General features: G+C 43.0%; 2 protein-coding genes and 1 pseudogene across 6 annotated transcripts in view; 1 reads left to right on the plus strand and 2 right to left on the minus strand.

Annotated features, from left to right (window-relative positions):
• ANAPC1 (anaphase promoting complex subunit 1) overlaps positions 1-14,465 on the plus strand; it is a 98,418-nt gene extending 83,953 nt beyond the window's left edge. For both annotated transcript variants that reach the window (XM_077773458.1, XM_077773457.1), the window contains 4 exons: positions 670-765; positions 2,380-2,578; positions 8,432-8,566; positions 14,094-14,465. In XM_077773458.1, the coding sequence (XP_077629584.1) occupies positions 670-765; positions 2,380-2,578; positions 8,432-8,566; positions 14,094-14,209 (546 nt within the window). In that variant the 3' untranslated portion in view covers positions 14,210-14,465. The remainder of the gene's footprint in view (positions 1-669; positions 766-2,379; positions 2,579-8,431; positions 8,567-14,093) is intronic.
• LOC144239396 (protein S100-A10 pseudogene) lies at positions 6,380-6,674 on the minus strand (annotated as a pseudogene).
• Positions 14,466-19,989: 5,524 nt separating the features above from the next.
• LOC144239416 (putative speedy protein-like protein 3) lies at positions 19,990-26,592 on the minus strand. 4 transcript variants are annotated; one of them, XM_077773475.1, is made up of 9 exons: positions 26,399-26,458; positions 25,923-26,035; positions 25,340-25,456; positions 24,958-25,155; positions 23,387-23,445; positions 22,964-23,049; positions 22,273-22,447; positions 22,084-22,181; positions 19,990-20,915 (listed from the first exon to the last, which is right to left on the minus strand). In XM_077773475.1, the coding sequence occupies exons 1-8, from the start codon at positions 26,413-26,415 to the stop codon at positions 22,122-22,124; spliced, it is 825 nt and encodes a 274-aa protein (XP_077629601.1). In that variant the 5' UTR covers positions 26,416-26,458; the 3' UTR covers positions 19,990-20,915; positions 22,084-22,121. The 4 variants fall into 4 exon arrangements, with proteins under 4 accessions (XP_077629601.1, XP_077629602.1, XP_077629603.1 ...); XM_077773476.1 differs by lacking the exon at positions 19,990-20,915 and adding an exon at positions 21,145-21,265; XM_077773477.1 differs by lacking the exons at positions 19,990-20,915; positions 26,399-26,458 and adding an exon at positions 26,465-26,592 and having other exon boundaries at positions 21,734-22,181.
• Between the last annotated feature and the right edge of the window lie 1,166 nt (positions 26,593-27,758).

Consider the following 27,758-nt stretch of genomic DNA (forward strand, 5'->3'; position numbering starts at 1 on the left):
AGGATTATGGTAGAACCTACCTTACATTGTTGATTTGAGGGTCAAATGAGATAACTTAAATCTCTTTAACATATTGAGTCTGTACTATTTACTAGATACTTTGCTCAGTACTTTATGTAATTTTCTCATTTTTCTGACTCTGAGGGTAGGTACTTTATCATTCCTGGTTTACAGATGAAGAAATCCCACTCAGAGATCTCACATGCCCGAGACCACACAGCTAGGAAGGGCTGGGCATGCACTCGAGGCCACAGGACTCTGCTGGAAGTCTGTGCTTGCCCTTGAGCCTGGGTGGATTTGGCCGTGGCTTGTTCCATGCCTGTTCTGCTCAGTGTTTCTGCTGCATCTGTGGATGCTAGGTTTTCTTTCTGGATCTTGCTCTTGCCAGCCTAACCCAGGTCATCTCTCCATGGTTTCCTGTTTGCTCATTTACCCCTGCTGATCCTTCCTCTCCTCACAGTACTTATATCCATAACTGTCCTTTGGGACTTTATTGTATTTTATTGGTGTTTAGTGTTGCATTCACTATGATTTTATAAAGAGATAGCTCTTTTATCCTGTGTCATTGACTGCAGCGCTGAAGAATGGGCCATAGTAGTTGGGATACAATCTTGAATTGATTTTGGAATGTACCTTGATGTGCTCTAAAACGTTTCTGATTTTCCACAGAAACAGGAAATTCTGGATCTGTTTTCTTCAGTACTCTATGAGTGTGTCACTCAGGAGACCCCAGAGATGTTGCCTGCATACATAGCAATGGATCAGGTATGGCCAAAATACGTTCTAATTCTGGTGAGATTTATACTGTATTGTAAGTAACATAACTGAAGAACGAGGTAAGGTTCCCTATGTGTCCCATCTTTTTGGTTTCTCATTTGCTTTTAGAAATTCACAAAAGGGAAACCCTATAAAATTTGAAAGCTCTATATGTAGCAAACAAAGCTTAGAATTGATGATGACAGAAATGCCCCTTAGTGGGCTGTCTTACTCTTCGGTCCTCGTTCTTCCCTTTTTTCCTCTTCCCCTGATTAGCAGGGGAAGAGAACATTTCCCCGTTTTCTCCCCCAGCATCCTTGGGTGGTCTCTTACCTCCTTCCTCACAAAGCCTCTTCATGGAAAGAATATGCCAGTGAACAGGAAGTGAACAAACAATGCCCTAGTGATGGCAGTAATGTGAAATTATGCCTGGGTGATTCACCTTGCAAGAGGTTATGGGATCAGTATGTAGTAATTTAGGAAACTGGAGTTCACTTTTAACTTTCTTTTGTGTTACTGCTGTTTTAAAAGAGCCTAAAAGTTGTAATGTAGAAAACAATGCTTAATAATGTCCCTAAAGGATCAGACCAATTTATCAGTTTAGGTTACTTATGTCATATGACTTTCAGACCCAAAATTACAGTTAAGCTAAGCCAGTAGTTTTTTTTTTTTTTTTTTTAACTTGTCTTAAATTTATATGAGGAATCTTAAAAATACAGATCTTCAAATCCCATTCTATGTCATCTACTGAATCAGAATTTCTGGGATGAGGTCCAGGTCTGTGTTTTTAAACAATTCTTTAAGTGAATATGATGTGATGAATTCACAGATAAGTATTTGAGACTCAGTGTTTAAAGCCAAAGGAAATAATCTGTAACGACAAAATACATTTAGGGAAACTGACATCTAGGCAGGGGATAATTCCCTAAAACCTGCAAATCACATTCTGTTAAGTAATATTCTTAATTAAAAGGCACCTTCTAATATAACCAGATGGGCCCAGAATGACATTATTGTCTGGTTATCTGTCCACATTTTTTAATTGAAAAGTATGATTATATGATACCCACACTGACACTGCTTTCTCACAGCACCTCTGTGTATAGCAGCCAAGTAATGAGTTGTGCATTCCCTTTTTATGCTCTGAACCGTTATCCATTCACAGTCGTGTGCAGGTATCTACAGATCTCTGCTGCTTGCAGCCGTGGTGGCTTTGCAGATGGGTCCCAAGAGCAGTATTATTAGTAGTAGTGGGTTTGCCTTCTGAGCCCTGGGATCCCTGACCTGATCCTGGCCAAGTCATTGTACCCACTGGCAGCAGACCTGGGGGCTTTTCATTTTTCAGAGCTATTGAGGCAAAAATGAGCTCATTTTCCATTGTTGCTTTTACCTGAAAGCTATTTATGTGGGGATTGTATTGAAGAGAGTAGATGTGTATCTGCACCCAGTGGAGGGCTCTTCTGTGGGGCAGATGGCATCAAAGCATGAAATGGATTCCCCTCTACCCCTTATTGATCTAGGAGCCACATTTAAAAAATACTGTCATACAACTCTGAGGAAGAGGCAGGACTCCTGCACTCTTTCTTACAAGAAGTGGACTGCTTTTCCTTTTGTGTCTTCAAGGCTATGAGAAGACTAGGAAGAAGAGAGATGTCTGAGACATCTGAACTTTGGCAGATAAAGTTGGTGTTAGAGTTTTTCAGCTCCAGGAGCCATCAGGAGCGGCTGCAGAACCACCCTAAGCGGGGGCTCTTTATGAACTCTGAGTTCCTCCCGGTTGTAAAGTGCACTATTGATAATACTCTGGACCAGTGGCTACAAGGTAATAATAGCATTGTGCCCTGTGCTTTTAAGATGCATCTGGACTCAGGCTTTTCTGTTGTGACATTTTCTTTTGTTGGTAAGTAAGATAAATCTGAGTATAAGCTAGAACGGTTATAGATTTAATGTTTTCAGTCATGAATTGGACTCTGATTATTTACTGCAGCTTCTTTAAAAAGTATATTTAACTCTGCTTAATACACCATTGAGGAAACACACACACACACACACACACGTGCGTGTCTATTATACACACACATATATATTACACATGCACGTGCATGTGTATGTATGTGTGTGTGATATATATATATGTAGTGTTTTAAATACCACTTAACACTTATAAACTTGTTTTAGCTTTTCTAGCATCAGATCTTGTTTCTTTTCCAGCGCCTCTCTCTGCTTTCTTAGGGGTGTAGCCTGTCACCTACTTGTGAAATCAGTAGCTGTTTTCTTCCCTTTCTTGTACCTCCACTGTATGTACACTGAAAACTTGATATGTGCTTAGAGTGAATGTTTGTTTTACCAGCTCTGTGAGTCAGTCAGTGGGAACCTGGGACATCAGGTGACTGGGTTTAGAAGTACAGACTTGTGACTGCAGGGGAATGGTGAAGTTACTGCTAATAATGTAGAAGTAATTGTACCACATATGAGGCAAGTGGTGGCCTTCTGATTTGTGGAGACCTGTCTGGTGTGTGATAGATGTCTGAAATTGATTTTTAGTCAACTCCTTGGTCTTTTTTATTCTTTCAGTTCGTTCAGATACCTTCTGATACATATCTGACAGCATCCAGTTTTGGGTAAATACTAACTGTGGTAACATAAGTAGTAACAATTCTTGATGTTTTAAAGCTGTTAGTAACCAGTAGATTACTATCTTGACAGTTGTTATATTAACTGTGCTTGAATATAATTAAGATACAAACTATCTACTGTAATATTGGAAATACATTTCTGGAAAAAAATTTGTAAACCAGATTGTGAGGGATATACATGGAAAACGACAATTTCACACTCCAAGTGTTTGTTTAATACCTACATTGTTCTATCACGTTCTCTCTGAATTCAAAAGGTCATGTAGTTTTAAATTTTTAAAAAATCTCATTTTTGGGGGGAAAATTACACATTATTATATAGGTTTTGACATTTTGTATTCAGCTCAGCATTTGATCACCCATAGCAGACCTTTGCTCTTGCTAAGAAGTATGTCTTTTAACCTTTTCAGATTGTCTAATTTGCACATTTTGTGTCAGTAATGAAACTTTGGCAGTGACTAGAGCACTTTCTAAAATAGTGCCCTGAATTCCTTTTTTTCTTATTGCTCTTTTAGGGCATTTGGTGGTTTATAACACTGTTCTTTACCAAATTTGACTTGCCAGTATGATTGCCAAAAATGTGCATTTATTTTTTAGTGAAGAATCGTCACTTTATAAATTGAGGTAAAATTGATTCCAATTTTGTATTGGTTTCAATAGAATGCATTATATTAGTTTCAGGTGTACAGCATAATAATCAGATATTTGTATATACAGCAAAGTGATCACCATAGTAAGTCGAGTGTGCTAGTTGACACCTTTCACCCTTTTTACCTATCTCACAACCCCCTTCCCCTGTGATAACCACCACTCTGTTCTCTGTGCATACGAGTTTTGTTTTGTTTTTTAGGTTCCACATATACATGAAATCTATGTATTTGTCCTTCTTTATCCGACTTATTTCACTTAGTGTAACACCCTCAAGGTCCATCCATGTTGTTGCAGATGGCAAGATTTCTTTTTTTTTTTTTGTATGGCGGAGTAATATTCCCTTGTGTATATATACCACATCTTTATCCGTTGATGGACTCTTAGGTTGCCTCCATATCTTGGCTATGGTAAATAATGCTGCAATGAACTGAGTGTCTTTTTGGTTTAGTGGTTCTGTTTTCTTTGGATAAATACCCACGGTGGGATTGCTGGATCACATGATAGATCTTTTTTTAATGTTTTGAGGAACCTCCATACTGTTTTCCATAGTGGCTGCACCAGTTTGCATTCCTACCAACAGTACAAGAGGGTTCCCTGTTTTCCATGTTCTCTCCAACATTTATTATTTCCTGTCTTTTTCATAATGGCCATTCCAACAGGTGTGGGGTGATACTTCATTGTGGTTTGCATATCTCTAATAGTTAGTGATGTTAAACATCTTTCATGAATCTGTTAGCCTTCTGTATGTGTTCTTGGAAAAAAATGTCTATTTAGATCCCCTGCACATTAATTGGATTTTTTTTTTTTTTTTTTTTTTTTTTTTGCTGTTGAGGATGTTTTGTTTTTCTTGTATTTTGGGTGTTAACCCCTTATTGGGTATATGATTTGCAGATATGTTTTTCCATTTAGGAAATTGCCTTTTCATTTTGTTGATGGTTTCCTTTGCTGGGCAGAAGTTTTTTAGTTGAGATAGTCCCACTTGTTTAATTTTGCTTTTGTTGCCTTTGTTTTTGGAGTCATTCCAAAAATTCAACACCAAAGAATAATGTCAAGGATCTTACTACCTATGTTTTCTTCTCGGAGTATTATAGTTTCAGGTCTCACATTTAGGTCTTTAACACATTTTGAGTTAGTTTTTGTTTATAGTGTAAAATGGTCCATTTTCGTTTTTTGGCATGTGGCTATCCATTTTCCCCATCACCACTTTAATGAAGAGAGGATCCTTACTCCATTGTATATTCTTTTTTTTTTTTTAATGTTTTATTTATTTCTGAGAGAGAGACAGCGGGAGCAGGGGAGGGTCAGAGAGAGAGGGAGACACAGAATCCGAAACAGGCTCCAGGCTCTGAGCTGGCAGTCAGCACAGAGCCTGATGTGGGGCTCAAACCCACGAACCGTGAGATCATGACCTGAGCCGAAGTCAGACGCTTAACCGACTAAGCCACCCAGGCACCCCTCCATTGTATATTCTTGACTCTTTTGTTGTAAATTAACCTTATATGTATGTGTTTATTTTGGGGCTCTCAGTTCTGTTGATCTATGTGCTTTTATGCATTTAATACCAACTATTAGATTGCTGTAGTTTTGTAGTATAGTTTTAAATCTTCCTTTCCAGGTTGGATGCCTTTTATTTCTTCTTCTTGCCTAATTGCTATGGGTAGAACCTCTACTACTGTGTTGAATAAAAAGTGGCAAGAGTGGGCGTCCTTGTCTTGTTCCTTATCTTAAATGAAAAGCTGTTTGCTTTTCAGTGTTGAGTATGGTGTTAACTATGGCTTTGTCATATATGGCCTTTATTATGTTGAGGTACATTTCTTTTTAGCCACTTAGTTTAGTGTTTTTGTCATAAATGGATGCTGAATTTTGTTAAATGCTTTTTTGACATCTATTGAGATCATGTGATTTTTATCCTTTATTTTGTTAATATGCTATATCACTCTGATTTGTAGATGTTGGACCATCCTTGCATTCCTGGAATAAATCCCACTTGATTGTGGTGTATATGATCCTTCCAAAGGATCATATATAAAGTATATATGTGATACTTCCAAAGTATTGTATTTTGTTTTTGTTGTTGTTGTTGTTGTTGTGTTTGAGGAGCTAAAAAGGAATTTGTTTATTGAGGGTAAGATTGTGTATATTGTACACAAACAATATAAAAATCAAAACCTTATCTAGCTTTCACTGACTTTTCTTTCACTGCTTGTCAAATGAGGGTTGGATTTTGCTTGTATAGTTTCTGAGGGTCCTGATCTGCTCACGGAATCCCTTATACAAGGGGAAGCTGTGGGGCAGATTCCTTAAGAGACCCTTTAAGAGAACTCTCATCAGGCTGCTCACGCTACCTGCTTCTTTCCTTTCTGCTTCACGTATACCATGGAATACTCATTGCATGTGATGGTGAGCCCAGCAGTCAGCGAAAAGAAGCCCTAGAAGCCTACTTTACCATCCCAACACTGGTCCACATCCTTCATTAATTTGTCCATCATCAGAAGGTCTTTCTGATTTTCCAAAAATCCAGAGAACTCCTTTTCCATGAGTACTTTCAGGTCCTCCTTTGCCTTTGTCCCCAGCAAACTTGTGAAACCTGAACATCATGGTTTCCATGGCATATTCCATTTGAGATAGCATTTTGGTGAGGTCTGTTGAAACTTTGGCCATAGGTGTGGTGGGGACCCCTTTTAATGTATTGTTGACTTCAGTTGGCTAATATTTTGTTGCAGATTTTTGCATCTGTGTTCATTAGGGATAATTGGTTTGTAATTTTCTTTTTTTGTGGTGTCCTTGTTTGGTTTTGATGTTGAGTTAATTCTGGCCATGTAAAATGAGTTTGGAAGCATTCCCTTCTCCAGTTTTTTGGAAGGGTTTGAGAACAATATGTGTTGAATTTTGTTTGAATGTTTGGTAAAATCCACCAGGGAAGCCATCTGGTCCTGAACTTTTACTTGCTGGGAGGTTTTAGATTACTGATTCATTCTCCTTACCAATAATCAGTCTATTCAGATTTTCTATTTCTTCAGGTTTCAGTCTTAAAAGACCCATGTTTCTAGGACTTTGCCCTTTATCCATTTCTTCTAGGTTGTCTAATTTGTTGGCATGTAGTTACTCATAGTAGTCTCTTATGGTTTTTTCTTTTGCGTAGCTCTGTTAAATATGCTGCTTTCTTTTATTCTGTGCCTACTCAACTTACATTTATTCTTATAGCCTCAATATAAGTGCCCCTTTCACGTAGGCCTTCTAAGACCATACTACTTTAGGCAGCTTTCCTGCCATCTTTATTTCTCTCTCTTTTTCTCTCTCCTTTCCTCCCTCCCTCCTACACCCTGTTCTTTCCTCCCTTCCCCCCTCTTCCTCCTCCTTTTCTTTATGTATCAAAATGCCTTTGTCTATAAGTAACAGAAGGCCTAACTCAACCTGGCTTAAACAGTAAGGACACATATAAGCTTTTGTTATTGGAAATCCACAAGTAAGGTGGGCTAAGGGTCATCTAATGCTAGTGCTTCAGCTCCATTTCTCTGAGGTTCCATTATTTATACTCTGTGCCATGGCTTTATCCTCCGGGTGCTTTTTCTTATAGTAATAAAATGGCTGTTTCTTGCCTCAAGGTCAGTATTTTGCACAGAGGAGGAATAGAATTCCTTCTGGGAGCTTTGCCATAACAATGAGGAAATCACTTTCCCAAAAGCCTCTAGCAGACATATTGTCAAGCATCTCCTCGGTCTCTGGCTTGAATTGGAGCTCATGCACATTCCGCAGTCAGTCCCTGTGGAAAAGAATGTGTCTTGCTGGAAAGCTTAGGTCTGCTGGTCCCTAAGCCAATCAATCACTGTGTTAAGAGTGGGATTGCCTTGTGGACCAAGACCAGTGGTTCTCAAAGTGTGGTCTCTGGAGCCATGGCAGCGTCACCTGACAGCTTGTTAGAAATGTAATTTTTCTGACCCCATCTAAGAAACTTTGGGGATGAGGCCCACTCATCTGCGTTTTAATCAGCCCTCCACGTGATTCTGGTGTGCATTCAGAGTTTGAGAAATCTGACCCGTTCTGGAGCTGAAGTCAGTCCCCACAAATGTATTCTGGACGGAAGGGCTGTAAGATGGGTGTTTGGAGAGACAACCTCAGTGACCACTACATCTTTATAGCACTCATCCCAATTTCTCATTGCACATTTATTTGTATCATTATTTCTGTAAATGTCACTGTCCCTTACAACCCTCCAAACTCTGTGGTGACATGCCCTCTAACTGCTTTACCACTGGAGCTCTAATGCCCAGCTAGTGTATAGTAAGTGCTTCATGAGTTCTGGATGACAAAATAATAAAAGGAAGGCACTCCTTAGCCTCTCAGTTCTGCCGTCAGTTGCTTTAGTTCCATTTGTGTTTCTCTCACAGCCGGGGGTGACGTGTGTGTGCACGCTTACCTCCACGGGCAGCCCTTTGAGGAGTCTCAGCTAAGCATGCTGGCCTGTTTCCTCGTCTACCACTCGGTACCAGCGCCATGGCACCTGCCATCTGTAGGACTGGAAGGTAATTGCAGACCTAACCCCCCTTCAGTACCTATCTTAGTGACTCATTTAGTTTTTAAGTTTCTTGGTAGGAGGCATTTCTAGTGAGTTACTTTCTCTAGTTAGGCTTTGGTCTTCATTCATGTTTGGTGTTAGGAGCTTTTTCTAAAAAGATATCTGAACTTTACACATGCATAAGCTTTTATTTACATTTAGAAGAGGATGGATTCTTCTTCAAAGAGCCCCAAACACCAGTATATACTACTAAATCATCAAAAGGATATATTCTTTTTCTCTTACTTGAATTTTATTAAAGTTATTTTTCTTATTTTTTGGGTTTTTAGTTTGGATGTTTCTTTTTAATTACATAATATTTATTTCTAATATTATAAAGCTTTAAAATGACCAGGTACCTGATTTTGTATGAATTTTAATGTTTTTATAGTACAGAGTTTTAAGATGTTGGCATCTCACTGTATTTTTTAGCATATGTAATCACATATAGAGTTTTCCCAGTAATCTGAATCATAAAATATAATTAATTCTGAGTACCTTTATTTATATTACTTTCAAATTTCTGCTTACTAATTGAGGATTCAAAAATTGTTAAAATTTTTTTTAATGTTTTATTTATTATTTTGAGAGAGAGAGAGAGAGCAGGTGAGGGGCAGAGAGAAAGAGGGAGACACAGGATCCAAAGTAGGCTCCAGGCTCTGAGCTGACAGCACAGGGCCCAATGCAGGGTTTGAACTCACGAACTGTGAGATCATGACCTGAGCCGAAGTTGAACACTTAACCGTTAACTGAAGCCACCCAGACGCCCTAAAAATTGTTTTAAGAAGAGCAAAGATTGCTTCATTTAATCATTTAAAAGTTAATAATATTACTAGTTTATTGCTGTTTTGAAGACCTCAGATAAAAATGTACTGTCTGGAGACTTCTAGTTATAGCCATGAGGGAATTGCTTATATTGGGTTGATTTTCCCACAGAAACAAGTATAAAACTTGACAGACCATATAAAACAGCTGTTTATTAAAAACATTTTTTTATTTTGAAGTTTATTCATTTTAAAGAGAGAGAGACAAAGTGTGAGCTGGGGAGAGGCAGAGAGAGAGGGAGACACAGAATCTGAAGCAGGCTCCAGGCTCCGAGCTGTCAGCACAGAGCCCGGCGCGGGGCTCTAACTCACTAACTGAGATTGTGGCCTGAGCCAAAGTCAGATGCTTAACCGACTGAGCCACCCAGGTGCCCCTAAGATAGCTATTTAAAAGAACTAGTAGCAGTCATGGTGGCCAGACTTGATTGAGGGGCCACAGTCCCCGAGAGAAGGGAAGCAAAAAGAAGAAACTCCGCGTTTACTCTGGCTTTCTCTGAAAGGCATTTGTCACTTCATAGTACAAGAAGTAGAGTCCCAGCAGTGCTGCTGGGCAGAGGACAGAGCTTGGGTTAACAATTGCATGAGAACCTAGAACTTGAGGAGTTAAATCCCAGGTAGGAGGGAACAACAGGAATAATAACTCAAAAACTGGACGTACTCTTTTCCTTGAGACACTTAGCAAATCTTAACCTGCACATGCACAGGATAAGACTTTTAAGAAATCTAGAAGAAGCCAGGAGGCTAAAAATGTGGACAAAGATTTCAGCAACAGCTGCAGACACTAAGGCTAAGGGTTTTGAAAAATGGATAATGGACATCAACTTACAGTGAATTGTAAGCAGGACAGATATGTAGAAGACCACACCTCGTCACATAATAGTCAAACTACTAAAAATAGGAAAAAGATTTAAAGCATAGACTTTCGTTTCCAGCCAGGATGGGATAACAGGAATTTGATTTACTCTCCAGGCTGGAACCAAAAACCTGGACAGTGCATATGAAGCAATGGCTTTTGGTGCTTTGTATATCAGGCAATCAAGAACAGTGATCCCTGAGAGATGAGAAACAATGAAATAATCCCTATGATTGTCCCAGACTGTGGGGAGGGAGCAAGAACCCAGGTGGAGCCTAGAAGTCTTCTTTAAAAAAATTTTTTTAAATGTTTATTTTGAGAGAGAGAGAGAGAGCGAGACAGTGAGCGAGCACAAGAACAAGCAGGGGAGGGGCAGAGAGAAGAGAGAGAGAATGAGAGAATCCCAAGCAGTCTTCACGCTGTCAGTGCAGAGCCCGATACGGGGCTTGATTTCACAAATTTTGAGATCATGACCCAGGCCAATATCAAGAGTCAGACCCTTAATCACTGAGCCACCCAGGCACCCTGAGCCTAGAAGTGAGGTGACAGATCTGAGAATACAGGGAGACCCAGGGAGCTAGAGTTTACAAGATGGAGTGCTAGAGAGGTGAGAGCTACACAAAGCGTGCCAGATATCTGCAGAGGATCCCCCTCAACTCTCAGAAGAGGACTTACTGGTCAGCACATGCATGTGAAGAAATTATTTGAGACTGGAAGAAGAATTGTCTACATGGATTACCAGTTGCTTACACAGGTTCAGGAACAGTGCCTGTTCCCACAACTTCATAATTTAAGGGGCCATAGATACTCAGAAGGGTCTTGCTCTAGTAATGGGAAGCCCTAGACTAAATAGACCTGATTGTGTTTGGTCCCACCTAATAAATCTTAAAAGGATTAAACTGTTTTTGAAGAAATGTAGTTCTAAAGCAAGGCTCAAGAATATGGAAATACAAAAATAACCAGTACCCAAGAAGGTAAATTCACAATATCTGGTATACAAAGAAACAGGAAAATAGGACCTATATAATGAGATGAAAAATCAATTACAACTGACCTAGAATTGACCCAGATGTTCTAATTAGCAAACAAGGGCATTAGAACAGTTTTTATAACTATTCTGTATTTCAGAACATTGAGAGACATAGAAGATATAAAAGACTGTAACTGAACTTTTTAAGATGAAGAGTACATTGAATGGGTTTAATGGGCAGATTAGACATTCCATAATAATAAATTAGCAAGCTTGAAGACATAGCAGTAGAAACTGTCCAAAATTAAATGCAAACGTAAAAGAAGAAAAAAAGGAAAACAAAGAAACAAAGTATTAAACATGAAGTAAGCTGTGGAACTTAAGGCCTAATTTAAATGTGATTGGAGTCCCTGAAGATGAGAGAAATTGCAGAGGCGGGGTGACAGAAAAAATATTTGAAGAAATAATAGCTGGAAATTTTCCAAATTGGTGAAAACTATAAATCCATAGATTCAAGAAATTCAGTGAATCCCAAGCATGAGAAATATGAATAAAATTACACTAAGGTACATCATAACCAGATTGCCCAAGGCTGGTGATGAAAAAGTCTTGAGGCACCTGGGTGGCTCAGTCAGTTGAGTGTCTGACTTCAGCTCAGTTCATGATCTCACGGTTTGTGGGTTTGAGCCCCGTGTCACACTCTGTGCGGACAGCTCAGAGCCTGGAGCCTGCTTCAAATTCTGTGTCTCCCTCTCTTTCTGCTTCTCCCCCACTCACACTCTATCTGTCTCTCTCAAAAATAAACATTTAAAAAAAAATTAAAAAAACAGTCTAAACAGCAGCTAGAAGGAAAAAGACATGTTATACACAGATAAAATAAGAGTGACTATGTATTTCTTGTAGGAAGCAGTGTAAGTGATAAATTAGTGGAGTAAATGACTCAGGAAAAAATAAGTCTTGTTAGAATTTTACACCTAGCAAAAATATCTTTCAAAAAAAATGACTATGAAATAAAGCTTTTTCAGACATACAAAAGCTGAAAGAATCCAGCAGATCCACACTACTGGACATGTTGTCTACTAAGTCCTTTGGGCTGAGGGAAAATAATATCAGCTGGAAATAGGGGTCTACACAAAGGAATGCAGAACTTTGGAAATGGTAACTACATGGGTAAATAGGCAAGGTTTATTTCTTTTAAAACTTTTTAAAAGAACAAAATGAAAATAATAACAATGTACTATGGGATTTATAAAACATGAAAAGTGTGACAACAGTTGCTCAAAGCCTGGGAAGGGAGAAATGAACGTACTCTTGGAAGGCTGATATGTGAAGTGGTATAATCTCACTTGAAGGTAATCTTTGATAATTTAAAGGTATATGCTGTAAGTCACAAAGCAATTACTAATGTAAGAAAACAGAGTCAGAACTTAATGCAACAAAGGAGCTATAATGGAATCATAAAAAAATCATAGAAAATACTCCATCCAAAAGAGGACAGTGGGGAACAGAGAAGAGATGGAACAAATAGAAAACACATAGCAAGATGATATGTTTAAACCCAGCCATTTCAATATCACAATAAATGTAAATGGTCTGTTAGATTCCATAGTGTATCAGTATTTTGGAGTTGTTTCATATCTTCCTCTATGTCTTTACTCTCTGTGCTTGGGTTTTAGCAAAGTGTGGGGAACACCATAGAGTAACAATTATTATTATTATTATTTTTTTTATTTCTGAGAGAGATAGAGACAGCGTGAGAGGATCAGAGAGAGAGGGAGACACAGAATCAGAAGCAGGCTCCAGGCTCTGAGCTACCTGTCAGCACAAAGCCTGACGTGGGGCCTGATCCCACAAACCGTGAGATCATGACCTGAGCTGAAGTCGGATGCTCAACTGACTGAGCCACCCAGGCGCCCCTAGAGTAACAATTAAATAGGAAATTTGTCTTAATTACTGTAGAGGTTTATTAAAAACATTTAATTCAGCTGATTGGCAGAGGCCACTCAATCGAAGTAAATAGGAGAAGTAGTTGCCTTTCTCATATCCTGTGTAGCAGAACTCTTTCTTGTGTTAGTCATGCCTGTAGTCAGAAAGCCTCTTGATCATATTGTGAGACTTTTCCCTGTCCATCTTCATGAGATCCTGTGATCCTGTCCCCTCTGCTGTCTGCTAGGTTGCTTGCTGTGGCCTCAAGTTGCAGGGATCATATATTTGTATATTGTGGGGCTAGGAGAAGAGTAGTGGACAGTTGCATTTGGTGGGATAGAGGCAGCAAGGAAGATGATGCTTAATAGGAGTTTTAGGTAATTCACTTCCTACTTCCTTTAGAACAGTGGTTCTTGACCTTGGCTACGCATCAAAATTACCTGGGCAGCTTTCAAATCTCCAGATGTTCAGGCTGCATTCCACGTGAATGACGTTGGAATCTCTGTGAAGCCAAGGTTGAGAACCATTGCTTCTTGGAGGTTGAGGCATTAAATCAAACTTCTCTGTGACTCCTTTTAAGCCTGTGTTCTTTTTTCAGGTACATACTGAGGACATAGATTATGGTAGTTGAAAGTAGATAGGCCTATTTATTAATTATATTTAAGTAATATATAATTAAATAATAGTAATAGTTTCAAATGTAGCTCAGGTCACTTTCTGAAATACAGGATGGATAAATTCAAAGTTACATCAAATTATATTTTGATTTGGGAAATTCATAACTTAAATAGTGTCTTTGGGGAATTATTTTCAAAGGGAAGAATGCCAGCTTTAAATGTGATTGTGTCTGAAGCTTCCTCAAAAGGGTATACTGCTGAATTTATTTAGTGGAGTGACTTTCCCCCCATTTCCATTTCTTTAGGGAGCACAAGCTTTGCTGAACTCCTCTTCAAGTTTCAACATCTGAAAATGCCAGTGCGAGCTTTGCTAAGATTGGCTCCTTTGCTTCTTGGAAATCCACAGCCAATGGTTATGTGATCGTGTCTGGTGGTAAACCTACCCCGAAACGTGACTTCTGCTCAGAAACATGACCAAACAACAAAGCTGATGAAATGTTTATAAGTTTTATAATCTAACTAGGGGGAAATGAGCTGCACAAACCTTAGTGTATTTTAAAATTCAAGTGTTTTCAGTGTTCCAGAGGCTCTGTTGCTGTTGGCATTAACATTATATGATATATAAAAGTGAGTTAAAATTTACTTTTGTAAATAAAGTTTTTTGGTTTGTTTTCCTAGCTCTTGATGCTTACTTTAGTTTGGGGTTTCAGAGAATAGAGCAGTGCGGGCTGGAGTGGCTATTAGTTTTTAGTCTTTCAACTGTGGCTATTCAGGTGATGTGACTGTGCTAAAAAATGCAAGGTTTTTAAAGAAGCTCTGTCATCAAGTTTTACTCTGCAGCAGAGGAGTGCTTTTTAGCATCTCCTAAGATGTCACAGTTTCCTGTCTAAAATTAGTTTGTACTTGGTGTGACAGTGCCAGGCATCCTCATAGTGTGAGCAGTCACCTTGTACAGGAGGACATTTCTGCCCTAATGAAGAACTGCCCAACATGAAGCCTGCTTTAAATAGAGAAAATATGAAATTCCCACTATTGAGAGGTCTTCAGAAATTAGATTTAGAAATAAAGGACAGTCCATTTCCACCCAACATTTGGAGAATGTACACCTGTATCAAAAGTTGCCAGACTAAGTAATGATGAAAGATACTCACATAAAGGTGCTCCAGCTTCAGGTTTCCAGTACAGGAAGAAGAAAACTCCCTGCCGTCTGGATTCTGCCATGTGCCCTCTGCTTCCTGAATGGCCAGTGGGACTACACTGGCAAGATCCATTCAGTGATTTCACATTTCCACATCCTGAATTTTGCTCTTTAGCCTCAAATGTAAGCATTAAATAGAAATGTTTCCAGTGAGATTTTGGCAAAAACCCATGTGGCATTTGCTTCTACAGAAGGGCCATGCATTTACAAGGCATGCATCTAGAAGCAGACTGCTTCTCTGTAGACTCTCAGTATTCCATCTGCATGCTTGCCCCAAGGATGTGCTCCTGCGTGTACAACGTAGACAAGATGTGGCTGGCTAGGTGGGGAGAATGTGCTTCCCCTTCACACTTAGCTAGTTTTTCTTTTTTCTCTTTTTAAAGATTTTATTTTTCTAAGCAGCCTCTACACTCGATGTGGGGCTTGAACTCACCCCTAGATCAAGAGTCACACGCTCCACCAAGTGAGCCAGCCTTAGCTGGTTTTTCTTATGATTAAAATTAAAATGGTAGGTTACAGAAATTCCACTTGAATCAACATTTTAAGAACTCAGTATCTGAGCAACTGTTGCTACCTTTAGTCTCAGTTGTTCCTAATTTGTATGCTTTTCTCTGATTGAAGAATTACTTGAGAGACATTTCTTTGCACACTATGAATTTTCATATAGGAGAGAGAACAGACATTAGAATGTTGCCAACAAAAACAAAAATGGGGCATTCTCAGAGAAAGCTTTGTCTTGATAGTTTGGGACTAGTGGTTAGGTGGGAGGGAGCAGAGAGGGTATTCTTGGCAGTTTTCTCTTGAGCAGACATGCTAGAATCATCTAAGAAATGAATCCCAGTATTTATGGGTTCTCAAAAAATGTGGAGAGTAGCTCTCACCATACAGAATATTTCAGCCTTCTCAGAGTTAAGACAAGGGAAGAGCTGAGAAATGCATCTGGCTCTTAAGGGTTTTGGCCCAAAAGTGGCACATGTCATTTCCAGTTACACTTGTTGGTAGGAAGTAGTCAAATTGACCCACCTCGTGTGACTATTCTTTTGGATGTCCATGAAGGGGAGGAGAACCAGATGCTGGTGAGTACTAGTTACTTAATGTCTGTCGCAGTATGGTTCCTAACTTACTCATAATTCCCCACATTCATTTGTTCTACTTAAACAGATATAAATGGTTCCATAAACAGACATAATTAAAGAAACCATAGTTATGCACACATACACACACACCCTCAGATTATCATCTCCCTGATGGGTGCTGACATCTGTGCTTCTCCCTTGAGTGTCTTATGGAGGAGTGAAGGCATGAACTTGTGGGCAGCAAAGAGGCATGGACGCCAGGCCCTAGCAGGAGTGTCCATTGGGTTCAGCCCTCCAGAGCCTAATCTTACTTGAGTAAGGCCACTTTCTCACGCTTTGTGTAGAAACCAGCCAACTTCATAGCTTATGGTGATCCCAGCTCGCAGGATCCTCTGACATCCCAGAGGAAGCCAGAAGGAGCTGGCCTCTCATCTCTCAGCCTGATAATCCATGTACAGACTCACTTGGTGGGAGGCCAGTGTGCCTGCTGGGCAGACCGGCGAGAGGGTGGGAGCTGGGATTCTGAGTTGAAGCCAGAGCAGGTGGAGCCAAGGCAGGGATTGTCAGAGGAATGGACATGTCGATTCTGAGGAAAGCCATGTCAAAGTTCAGTCTGAGGGACAGGAATAGGCCAACGTCAAGACAGGATGTTGGGGACTGGGTCAAGTTGGAAGGCCATTGACCAATTTGAGGTCCAAACCAGAAGACTTTGTTGCCTCGCATACAGGGTTGGGGGATCATCTGGGTTCCTCTATCTTCATACCACATTTTATAGAAAATGCCTTAGCTCTCTCCAAATAAGCTATGGAGGAGAGGACAGGACTTGGTTACCTCTGTGCCCAGAGGTATCTGCAGTTTTCAACCACCAGTGGAAGGAAGCAGAGGGGAGGTTGGAGGGGCAGCTACTAAGAGGGTTTCCCCAGGCTAGAGGCCTCTGTTAGCAGCATGCTGCAGATACCCACGTGGTTTACAAAGCTTCCCAGGTGACTGTCTTTTCTGCTTCCAAGGGCCAGCCAGGTTTCCCCTACTCTGAAATACATTGCTTGCATCTCATTAGTCATAAGCTGTGGGAGAGTCTTTTTTTTGCTAAATTGAAAGAAAATCCCCTAAAACCATATCATTAATTCTTGCCTGGGGTTAAGGACAGACATGCCTGTTTGCCGTCCTCTGGCTTTGCTCCATCTTACGTCCTTGAGTGAAAGAGATGCTGGGATGGGGAGGAGGGGTTGCTCAGAGGGCAGGGCCTTCAGTCTACAGGCAGTTACAAAAATGTCAACAGTGGAAGATCTCTCTGGTGGCATCTTGTCCTGCCCCTCTTTCTATAGCTGAGACCCCTGAGGCTCACTGACTGAGGGGGCTGACCCCAGGCTACACTGCTCTCCATCACAACCCTCACCAGCCTGGACTTTCAGACCACACTGCTTCTAACCCCTGCACCTGGTTCAAGCCTTTCTTCCTAGCCTAGTAGATGCTGAGACAGAGGCAGGATAAATGTAAGTTAGTACGTTGCACCAGGCAGTTTCTGGACCCTTCCTTTCTATGCGCATCTTTCAAAAAACAGAGGCCTTTGTGCAATTTCTTTGAATTAGATTCACTGAGTTAGTCTGCGTGTTGCTTTCTTGGTCATATAACAACCATCTTAATTAAAAATTTCTCTTTCAGCTAAAAATATTTCTTCCTATTCTGTGGTATATTATGAAATAGGAAATTTAGAAACATTTACATTCAGTAAAATCTGTGAATATCTGTAAATAGCTGCATGTTCATAAATTTCCACTGCTTTCGCTCCAGTACTGTGGTGTGAAATCTGTTGCTTTGTCTCTGGAGTTAATGGATCCATCTCTAGTCTTACATTCAGGTATGCTGCCTTGTGGGGCTGTATTCCATGGCCTTCCAGAACCCAGACATGCTAGATCATGATCTGGGGAATCACATCACATAGGTGTTTGGAAGCTAGTTAGTGCCACTCGTGTTCTTTCATTTGTCTTGCGTTCATATTTGTGCCTGTTTTTCATTTAAGCAAGAATATTTTACTCCCTGTGTGCTATTCCATAGACCAAGAAGATAGTCTCATCGACTGGAAATGTGGGTAAGTTTACACAACTCTTCAACAGTGGAAGAATCATTAGCTAACTCTTGTAATGGGCTTCCCTAGCTGCAGACTTCCTGCATGGTAAGATCTAGACGAGCATCACCGTGCACTTGAAATTTCCGCAGATCCCCAGGGGGCAAGTGGGGTGTGGGTGCTGTCTTGTGCCATCTTGCTCCAAACTCCCTCTCTGTTTCTCCAATTTGTGGGTCACCTCACTGTGTCCTCTGTGTGGACTGGTGACAATTCAGCATCTTCACCATCTCCTCTTGTCTTTGCTCAGCCTCCAGCTGTTTCCAAGTGGGGCCACGTAAGCGAGGCCACTGTGAGGAGCCAGGATGCCTACGGGAGGCCTGGAGGTGGAAGAGGCGGTGAAGTCCTTACTCTGCTGCACTCGTCACGGGCAGACACGAGGGCAGATGGTGCACATCTGGCTGCAGGAAGCCACTCCTAGTAGCTGTGACAGGTGCTCCCGCCCCCGAGGTTCTGGAGTTTTGCAGAGGCTTCTCTGTCCTCTGCTCCCCAAACCCATCCGTCTGCTTCCCTTTATCAACATCCTTTCTTCGTAGTTCCTGAGCAAACCCCGTGCTGTTATGTGGGATACAGTGACCCAGGTATGAACTCAGCCCCATCCCGCAGTCCCATAAAAACCACTCACCACCACCTGGTCTCCCCTGGTTTTGCTCATGGAATTTCCAGCCCCTTGGCTATCTCCCAGTGCTGTTCACTTTCCTTTTCTGTTATCAAACCCTCGGGTGTGCTCTGAAACCCCAAGATTTCGTGGCAATCCTGTAATCCATGCACCAACTCATCTGGATGGTACCCACTTCAGGCCACAGTGTCAGTGACCTCCCTGAGGGGCCGTGGTTTTCTCCCTAAAACACTGAGGGGACTAAAGGAAGAACGTATGCTGGGATGATTTGCGTTGACCAAGTTTTGTGCCAAACTTCCTGGGACTGAGTCACTTAGATGCGTGAGTCAGGAGAGAAACCACCTCTTAGCCCAGCTGTTTCTACCTTGGACTTCTGGGGCTGCAAGGACTAGGTGTCACAGACCGTAAGTACTGTGATTATTTGAACTGGAAAGTTCTAGAGGACTCAAGAAGAAAATGCTAAGCCTTCATGGGATAGAGAGGCTTGAACAGCCACCGTATGGCTTCCTGAAAGGAATCACCTTATTACTGCTTGACTGTGAGGTTCCTGGGAACATTGTCGTTTTCAGAAATTACGTGGCAAGATCAATCATTTCCATGGGAAAAAGGCAGTAAAGAGCTAGACAGTGTATGGTAATTATAATTATTGTCTAATAATTAGATTTCCTATCTAAAATAGCTATATATATTTGTCTATCTATCTACCTGTCTACCTACCTACCTACCTATCTCTCTACCTATCGAGAGCACTGGAAAATCTATGAACGTCACTGAGCAAATCGAGCTATACTGGACCAACCCAGGCCTGGAATTGCCTGTAACGCTGGGCACCGACCCTCCAGTTCCTACCCCCCATCCCCATCCCAGGCATCCTTTTTAGTGTCTGAAGGGTTTTGCACCTGAGTGTTCCTTCCCGTGGTATCAAGATCACAATCCCTACTCTCATTTGAGAGCGTTTACATGGTACATGCCCCTCGCCTTATTGTTAGTGCCTCTGAATGATTTAAGGATAATCTCAGAGTGCTGGGTTTTGCTTTGCAAATTAGTCTGAAAATCTGTTTCTTTTAGTAGTGAGTTCAGCTTCATTAATACAAATAATGTGACTGATCTCAGTTGAGCCTCATTTTTTAGATTATACTTCTACTATATTTCTTATATTTACCATGTATCTTTATTTGATCTGTTTCCTTTACTCTCTTAAAATTTGTCATATTTATTACTTTGGCATTCAGCATAGCTTCTGTTTTTGTGACTACATTTAACACTAGTATCCTCATAGGACTCCCTTTTTTTTTTTTTTAACCTCGGCTCTCACTGCCTTGTTTCTGGCCTTGATGGCACCCTGGGACCTCCCCACCTCTCCCTCAGGCAGCTGCTCATGAGCCCCTCCCTTCTCCTCTCCCTTCTCTCATTTTGAAAGTTGGGTTATTTCTATAATGTCAGAGTGTATGATGGCATAGGATACCCCCCTCTCATTCCCACTCTTGTTTCAGCCTTAGATCCACACATCAATGCGCTCAGTGCCTTCGCTAGTCTGCTGGCTGGACTTCCCCACCATCTTTTCATTGGATGAGGCTGTTTTCTAGCAGATTGTCAGGAAGTGCTCCAAGGACAACTGTCCCCAAGATGCTGATTGTCTAGAACGGCCTCGTCTCATCCTGTCTCCCAGGGCATTTCTCCCCTTCCTGTCTCCTCCTCTTTTCCTCACCATCTTCTAGCTGTTTCTTTGGCCTCTTCCTTCACTTCCTCCTCAGTGGTCCAGATCTCTTCCCAGACTTTCTGTTCCCTTTCCCTCTGCCTGTCCTCAGTCTCTGCAAAGGCTCCTTCTCTGGAATCTTGGTTTAGTCTCCCCTCCATGTTACTATTGTGCCCTTCCAGGTTGTCCAGGGGTCAGGACCTTTGCTGGCTGACACCCACTGGAAGGTTGGGGGGCCACTGTGCTCTTCAGGCTACCGTGGTCCTGGCTCTCTCTGCACCCTCTTTCCTGTAGCTCTGAGGAAAGCTGGAGGCCAGATGCTGTCCTGCTGTGGCTCCGGGAGGCTGCTGCGAAGGAGGCAGCAGCTTGGTGTCGGGGCAGAGGGAGGCAGGGGGAGGCAGGGGAGTAGGCGGGAGCTACAAGAAAAGAAAGCGAGATCAGAGCGGAAGGCAAACTCTTGAGTGAGGAAGTTCTCATCAGCTCACCACACGGTGCATGTTGGAAAGGGGCTCAGGCAAAATCACCTGCCACCCTCATTGCTCTTACAAGTGACCAGACCCAAGAGCAGCCCCAGGAGACATTATTTGTCTCTTTTTTATTGTGGCAACCATGCTGTTTTCTTTGGCATGTTGAGGTTCTGGCGTATATAGTAGTTTGTCCTCAACAAAAAATCCTGTGGATGAATTAAACTTTATCCTAAACTTGGTTTACCACAGAGCACACTTGACCTTCTTTCTTGTAGGATAAGAATGGGCTCCATCACATCCTGCAAAGGGGGGCGGGGGGCTCAGTTGACAACATTATTCTAGTATATCCGTGTCTGTCCCTAGGCAAAGGACTCCTGATGCATTTCACCCAAGATCTCCCCTGACTTCAAGTAAACCCAAATATAAAACCCAAATTTAAACTAAAGAAAACACGTTCTAAAGAGTAGATGCTAGTCAAGTGATTGTTTTCTATAAATGTGTCATCTATTATGTACTTCCTCACAGTTCTATGTACTTGTTTCCCTTTTTGTCTCCCCAGCGATTTTATTTCTCTAGAGACCAGGAGCCCTGGGAGCTCCTTCTGTCCATGACACGAGGAGACCCTGACACATCCTTCAGGGACCCAGCAACTAAGCTTGCTTTATGTGGGAGCAAAACACATGCCACTTTTGATGACACGTTGGAAATAATCTGCCTTTCCTCCCAAGAGCCACCAGAGTATCAGCCCCTTTTCCAGAAAGGATGACTTCAGTGTCTTCCATTTATTTATGTTTAAAAATTTTCAACTCAGATCAAAACCCTGCAGAAGTTTTCATTACTTAGATCAGCATTTCCAGGAGTTTTCCTGAAACATTGTTCTTGATAATGCAAATTGGGATCTTGTGGTGCATGCGTGATTCCATAATCAAAATCATTTGGAGAATTTTGATACAAACAGGTAACTACTTTCTTTACCACAGGAGTTCTCAGAGCCATTGTTATGCTAATATGCATTCAGGGATGCTGTACAGCTTCCTCTTCACGCCAGCCTGGGAGGTGACTGAAGGGGCAGAGAGGGAAGGGGCTGTCGTACCCTGCAGAGCCCCGGAACACTCACCTGGGCCACCTGCAGCCCCCGCTCTGTTCCCTGGGGACTTAGGGGGCGCACTGGCGCACCCGACTCCAGACCCAGTGATGTGGGTTCTGGGCCTGGATCTGAAAGGGAAACAGCAAAGTGAGCACTTGGAGAAAGGGCCCGGCCCCACCGCCTCTGGGCTGTGCCTCCCGGCCCTCGTCCCCCACAGACCTCCTCACACAACTCCCGGGTGACCCAGGCTCGGTGCCCCATTGCATGGAAGAACTCCACCTTCAGCTTCAGGAACTCTTTGTAGAGGTCTGACCAGTGCTCCCTGCCCAGCAGGAACTGGAAGATGCTCCGTTTGGATGTGGGGTTGTCCTCCTCCATGTCAGAGGCAATGTAGCTGCCGTGGGAACAGCAGGAAGTTTGACAGGCCCCAGCGCCCACCGCCAGCCTCAGGCAGCACAGTGGGGAGGGCCTGCGCAGCCCACACTGGAGGGCCCGGAGCCCGGGTCCGTCTATTCAGGAGGGGGTCCGGGAAGCCCTCTCTGCAGGGTGCCTGGGGCCAGAGGGACAGCAGGACCATCCTCAGCACTTGGCCTACAGGGGCCATGCCATGCCTGGCACGCCAAGGTTCTGGCTGGCTGCCAATTCCCTCAGGCCTCTTCCCTCAGGTCACTCAGTCACTGAGTAGCAGGTGGTGTTTCCTGACTCTTCTTTACCTGAGGACCTTCCTCGTTGCCTTCCCCTCCCCCATGTCCCAGTGCCCCCTGAAGACCTTGTCTGCTCTGTGGAGAGGAACCACCGCTGGGGACCCTCATGCTCTGAGGCGTGGCCAAGCCATCCTCGTGGGGTGGTGAGGCTGTGGGAATGGGGGGGTTGGGACGGAACTGGGATCAGGCCCCTAGGAGGCACTCACAGGGCCAGGAAGAAGTGGATCCTGTTGTAGAGGTGTCCAGGCAGCCCGACACGGCCAAAGTACTCCACCACCATGGAAAGCAGGTACTGTGTGGAATAGAAGGCAGGCGAGGGGTGAACAGAAGGGTGAGAGTGTCCTGCACGGGCCATGGGTCCTGCCCCATCCAAGGGCCATGGTGGGAAACCCTCAGGGGGGGCTGTGCTGAGGCCCCTTGGCGTGTAGAGGGGAGCTGACAGGAAGGCCAGCAGAAGATTCCACTGGGCAGGGCAGGCCACGGACGTTGTGTCCTTTCCTTCTCTGGCACTGAGAGCAGGTCTCTCCAGGGCTTCTGCCTGGGCAGAAATCCGGCTCTCTGTTCGTGTCCTTATGGGGTGGGGACTCTGTAGACCCCTTCATCCCTCTGCATTTTGGGGTTGCAGATACCTTATCAGACACTTTGAGGAAAATGTCAGCTTCCAAGAAGCTCTGGATAACGGGATCCTCTGCAAAGGAAGGGAAATGGATGAGGACCCTGGGGCAGCCCTTCTGGGAGATGTGAGTGAAGGACTCTGGGACATTCCAGAGGGAAGGAGGGAAACTGGAGCCTCTCCAAGTTCCTTTGTCTCATGGAAGTGGAGGCAGCCTCCCTTCTTCCAGGAGGCTTGCAAGCCTTAACATTAGTAATAGCTGCGATTCCTCCCACTGGCACCTGTATCATGAGTTTCAAATGTGGGGCATGGATTTTGGTATTGTAATTTAATCTTTCACAGGATGACAGGGGACACATTTGTTAATTGCAGAGATTTGACCTGGCTCTCAAAGCTTAACAAATTTGCCTTGAGCCAGAAGCTTGCCTGTGGCCATGGGTCTCTGTGACACCACACATCCTTGTCACTTTATCATGCTGGGACTGTACAGAGCTTCCCTGCCCCACCTGATTAATTGAGCACCCGGAGCTTTTGGTGGTGAGTTCGCAGCCTCCCCACCCCCAACCTGGGGTCACTAGGCACCTGCCCCTTCTCTCCTGGATCTGCCTGCTACCTGAAGATAATGACCTGGCTTCCCCTGCTCCCAGCAGGCTTGGGGGGGATTAGAAGTATCCCCCGGGGGTCCCATTTTCCAGTGAAGACCTGAGACTATCCAGTGCTGTGTATCTCTCACTCCTTGCCTGGGACAATGACACTTGCACAGCGGGGATTGAAGAGTTCTGGATCATTTTGTGCTCCTTGACCCCTCTCCAGTCAGTCTGGATATCTTCACTAGAACTTTCTGATGATGATGACAGTGTTCTATATGGTAGCCATTAGTCATGGGTGGCTACCGTGCACTTGAAATGTGGCTCATGAGACTGAGAAACTGGATTTTAAAAGCTTATTGAATTCATTTAAAACGAAATTTAAGTAGCTACACGTGACTAATGAATGCTGTGTTGGACAGTGTGATTTCAGTGTTGTCCCCAAATGTATCACACTCAGTCCTGCCTCTGGTCCTGACGTCACCTTCTCAGACCGACCTCCCTGAGTACCCCATTTCATAAAGCTCCCCTATCCTTGCTCAGGCCCCAGCTCCAGGCATCTTTGCCTTTGAAAAAAATTTACGTCTTTGCATTTGTCATTGGCTAAGAGCAACTCACTTCTGTATGAGGTTGTTTTTTTAATCTCTCCCAACCTTGAACACAAAGACAGTAAGATCTAGGTTGCCTTTTCATCACTAATCTCTGAAAGCTCACTTGGAGGGAATACATGGCTGTATCTCAGTGGGCAAAGGGTGCACCCCTTGACAGCTGAGTTATCTCCAGTGTGAGCCTCCATCCTCTCCCTTCAAGAGCTTGTCTCAGAGAGGAAAACCCTGCCAACTCCACAGAAGAAGCAGGATCACTCTGTCCACACCACCTGGACACCTTAGAGCTTAGCACTCGGGGGAGGTTTGAGCATGAGCCCAGATCCACTGCCTCCCACCCGATTCTCAGCCTAGTGGGGCCCTGAATGCTCACTCCGTCAGCCCAGAGCACACACCCAGAAGTCGATAGAATGCCTCTTGGTCTTCAGGACGGTAACTGGGTCTTCTCCTCTTGTTTATCCTGAGTTTTGTTCCCTCAACATGATTGACAGTCCATATGTTCTTCTTCTGCCCCCTCTTCTTCCAGGACTTCAGCTCAGAGAGAGCTTCTGAGGTGGTCGAATTGGAGGCCGAGGTGCTTCTCTCCTGGGCCTCTGTGGGAACAACAGACCCTGTCACTTGGAGTGTATGGATGTGACCCACCTGAGAAGTAGAGTCCTTTCCTTGCAGCGCACCCTCAAGACCAGACCCGCCTTGTGAAGACAAGATGACAGGTGGTAGTACGGCAGTAGTTGACACTTCATGCAGGGAAGTTGAGGGGTGCCTAGGGATACATACCTGCCTTGACATCCATCGATATCCTCTTCTTCTGGCCTCTCATTGTCTTGGCTCTCTGCTCAGGGACAGCCTCTGAAGAGGCAGAACTGGAGGCCAGAGGGCTCCTGTTCCATGGAGCTGCAGGGAGAAAGGAAAGACCCTGTGTCATCCTAGAGGAGCCCACCTGGGAAATGCAAGCCTCTTCTTTGCCCACTCACTGAGAATTTTACATGTGACATCTGGAGGGATAAGAGAATGGCCCTCACCCTTTTGCTCTTGCCTATAAAGGAGGGTAGGAATTGAGCTATTATATCCCTTTCTTTGCCAGGCAAGATCTGCTCTCCTTTGCCTCTTTCCATGGATTGTTCTGGCTGGGGGATACCGCCATAGAGACAGATGTGAAATTCTCTAGCCCTAGATGTGTTTAATAAGAATAAAAGTGAACATGATGGTGACCTCCCTGTTTCACCCTGCACACCCTTTCTCCTGCCCATGCAGATCCAAACACATGAGAGTAGAGAGGAGGAAGGAGGAAGGAGCCATGGTTTTCTATCAGTTTCATTCATTCAGAGACTGTGGTTAGAGGCCAGATGACCACACACACCTGCCTTCCCTTCCATGCACACCCTTTTCTTCTGACTCTTCTTCGCCGGGTCCTGTTGGTTTGCAGCAGTCTCTGAGGCAGCCGATGTGGAGCCTAGAGGGGTCCTGTCTTCTCTGCATACAAAAAGAGGGAAGGGACTCAACTTGATTCTGACGGGCCATTTCTATTTGCTTAACCTGCTCCTTGTGAAACCTAATCATAATTAGAATGGTAAAAATAGCTAATGCTTATTGATTGCTTGTTGAACTTCCACTGTTGATCAATAATGCGTGAAGAATGACCCCATTCAATCCTTATCATGATCTGTAAGATGAGATGTATAACCTACCTGATTTACAAATGAGAAAATGGTGACTTAACTTGTCTAGGATGTGTTCCTTGACCATGGCTAGAGCGCTTTGGATTTGGGATTAGAACTTGTGTCTGACGTGCCCAAGGGAAGAATGGCCAGGGGTAGTGAGTTGAGCCTCAGTTACCTTTCCACAAGGGCCATGCTGGACGGCCTTACACACCAGTCTAGTACAGGAACAAGTGACACTCACCCAGAGCACACTTCCTGGCTTCCTCAGGATCTAGGCCCCCCCACACTTAACTCAGAGCACAGCCTCAGAACAGTGTGAGAACACTGACTGTAGCTGGGTGTTTGAGATCAAATGGCTCCCAAGATTCCAGAGCCCTTGTTACCAGTCACTGATGACACCACAGCATTCCACCAGGAGCTGCTCTGTGGTCAATAAAAGGCACTCGAGGAAAAGGTGATGGGCCTCAAGGGCAGGGGAGTTCATGTCCAAGCCAGAGGACTGGCCTCAACCTCCTCTTACCCCATCATTATCTCTGCTTTGAAATTCATCTTGTGTTTAAGCAAATCAATTAAGGATTCCAGATGAAAGCAATACATCCATATATTAAAAACTGAGAAAACAAATTTAAAAGCTGATTAGTTCCTCATCCATAATAAAAGTAATTCACATAGTTTATTTTTACTTTCACCTTATCTCTGTTTAGCTATAATCATATTAAGATTTAAAAAATTGTAACTTTTTTATTTTGAGATAATTGTAGATATACATGCAGTTGTAAGAAATAAAACAGACATCTTATATAACTTTCACCAAATTTCCCCCAATAGTACAAACTTGCTTAACTACAGCCTGATACCACAACAGGAAATTGACATTGGTACAGTCCATTGACTTTACATGCACTCACTTATGTGTATATTTAGTTGTGTGCAAGTTTTTCACATGTGAACACTTGTGTGACCATCTCTAAGATACAGAACAATGAAGATTCAGAGCAGTTCTGTTACAAGAATCCCTCATGCCAGTCTTTTATAGGATCCCTCCCCACCCAAACCCCTGGTAACAACTAATCCCTTCTCTATCTCTATAGTTTTGTTATTTCAAATTGATTATCTAAGTAGAAACAGGTAAGTATATAATCTGAGACTGGCTTTTTTCACATAGCATCATTCGCTTGAGAACCATTCAAGTTGTTGTATAAATCAATAGTTCATTCCTTTTTATTGCTTTGTAGTACTCCGTGGCCACATGGTAAAGTGCATATTTCATTTTGTAAGAATTTGCCTTTGTCTTTAAAGTGGTCCTGTCATTTTACATCTCCACTAGCAATGTATGAGTGATCCAGTTTTGCCACATCACTGCCAACATTTGGTGTTATTCCTAGCTCTTCTTTTCACCATATCTCATTGTGGTTTGAGTTGGCATTTCCTAATAGATCATAATGGTGAACATCTTTTTCATGTGTATTTGGCATCCGTATATCCTCCTTGGTGAAATTGAATTGTTTCCTTCTTTACTGTTGCACTTTGAAAGC

Source organism: Crocuta crocuta, unplaced genomic scaffold, assembly GCF_008692635.1.
Source record: "Crocuta crocuta isolate KB4526 unplaced genomic scaffold, BGI_CrCroc_1.0 scaffold67, whole genome shotgun sequence".
NCBI classification, from domain to species: Eukaryota; Metazoa; Chordata; class Mammalia; order Carnivora; family Hyaenidae; genus Crocuta; species Crocuta crocuta.

Bases quoted from the DNA above. Each gene is read 5' to 3' on its own strand.
- LOC144239416 (XM_077773475.1), bottom strand. The intron at 25,156-25,339 runs GTATGTATCCCT...TTGTTCCCACAG, and splicing joins ATCGATGGATGTCAAGGCAG to AGGCCCAGGAGAGAAGCACC. The intron at 22,448-22,963 runs GTGAGTGCCTCC...TTCCCACGGCAG, and splicing joins ATCCACTTCTTCCTGGCCCT to CTACATTGCCTCTGACATGG.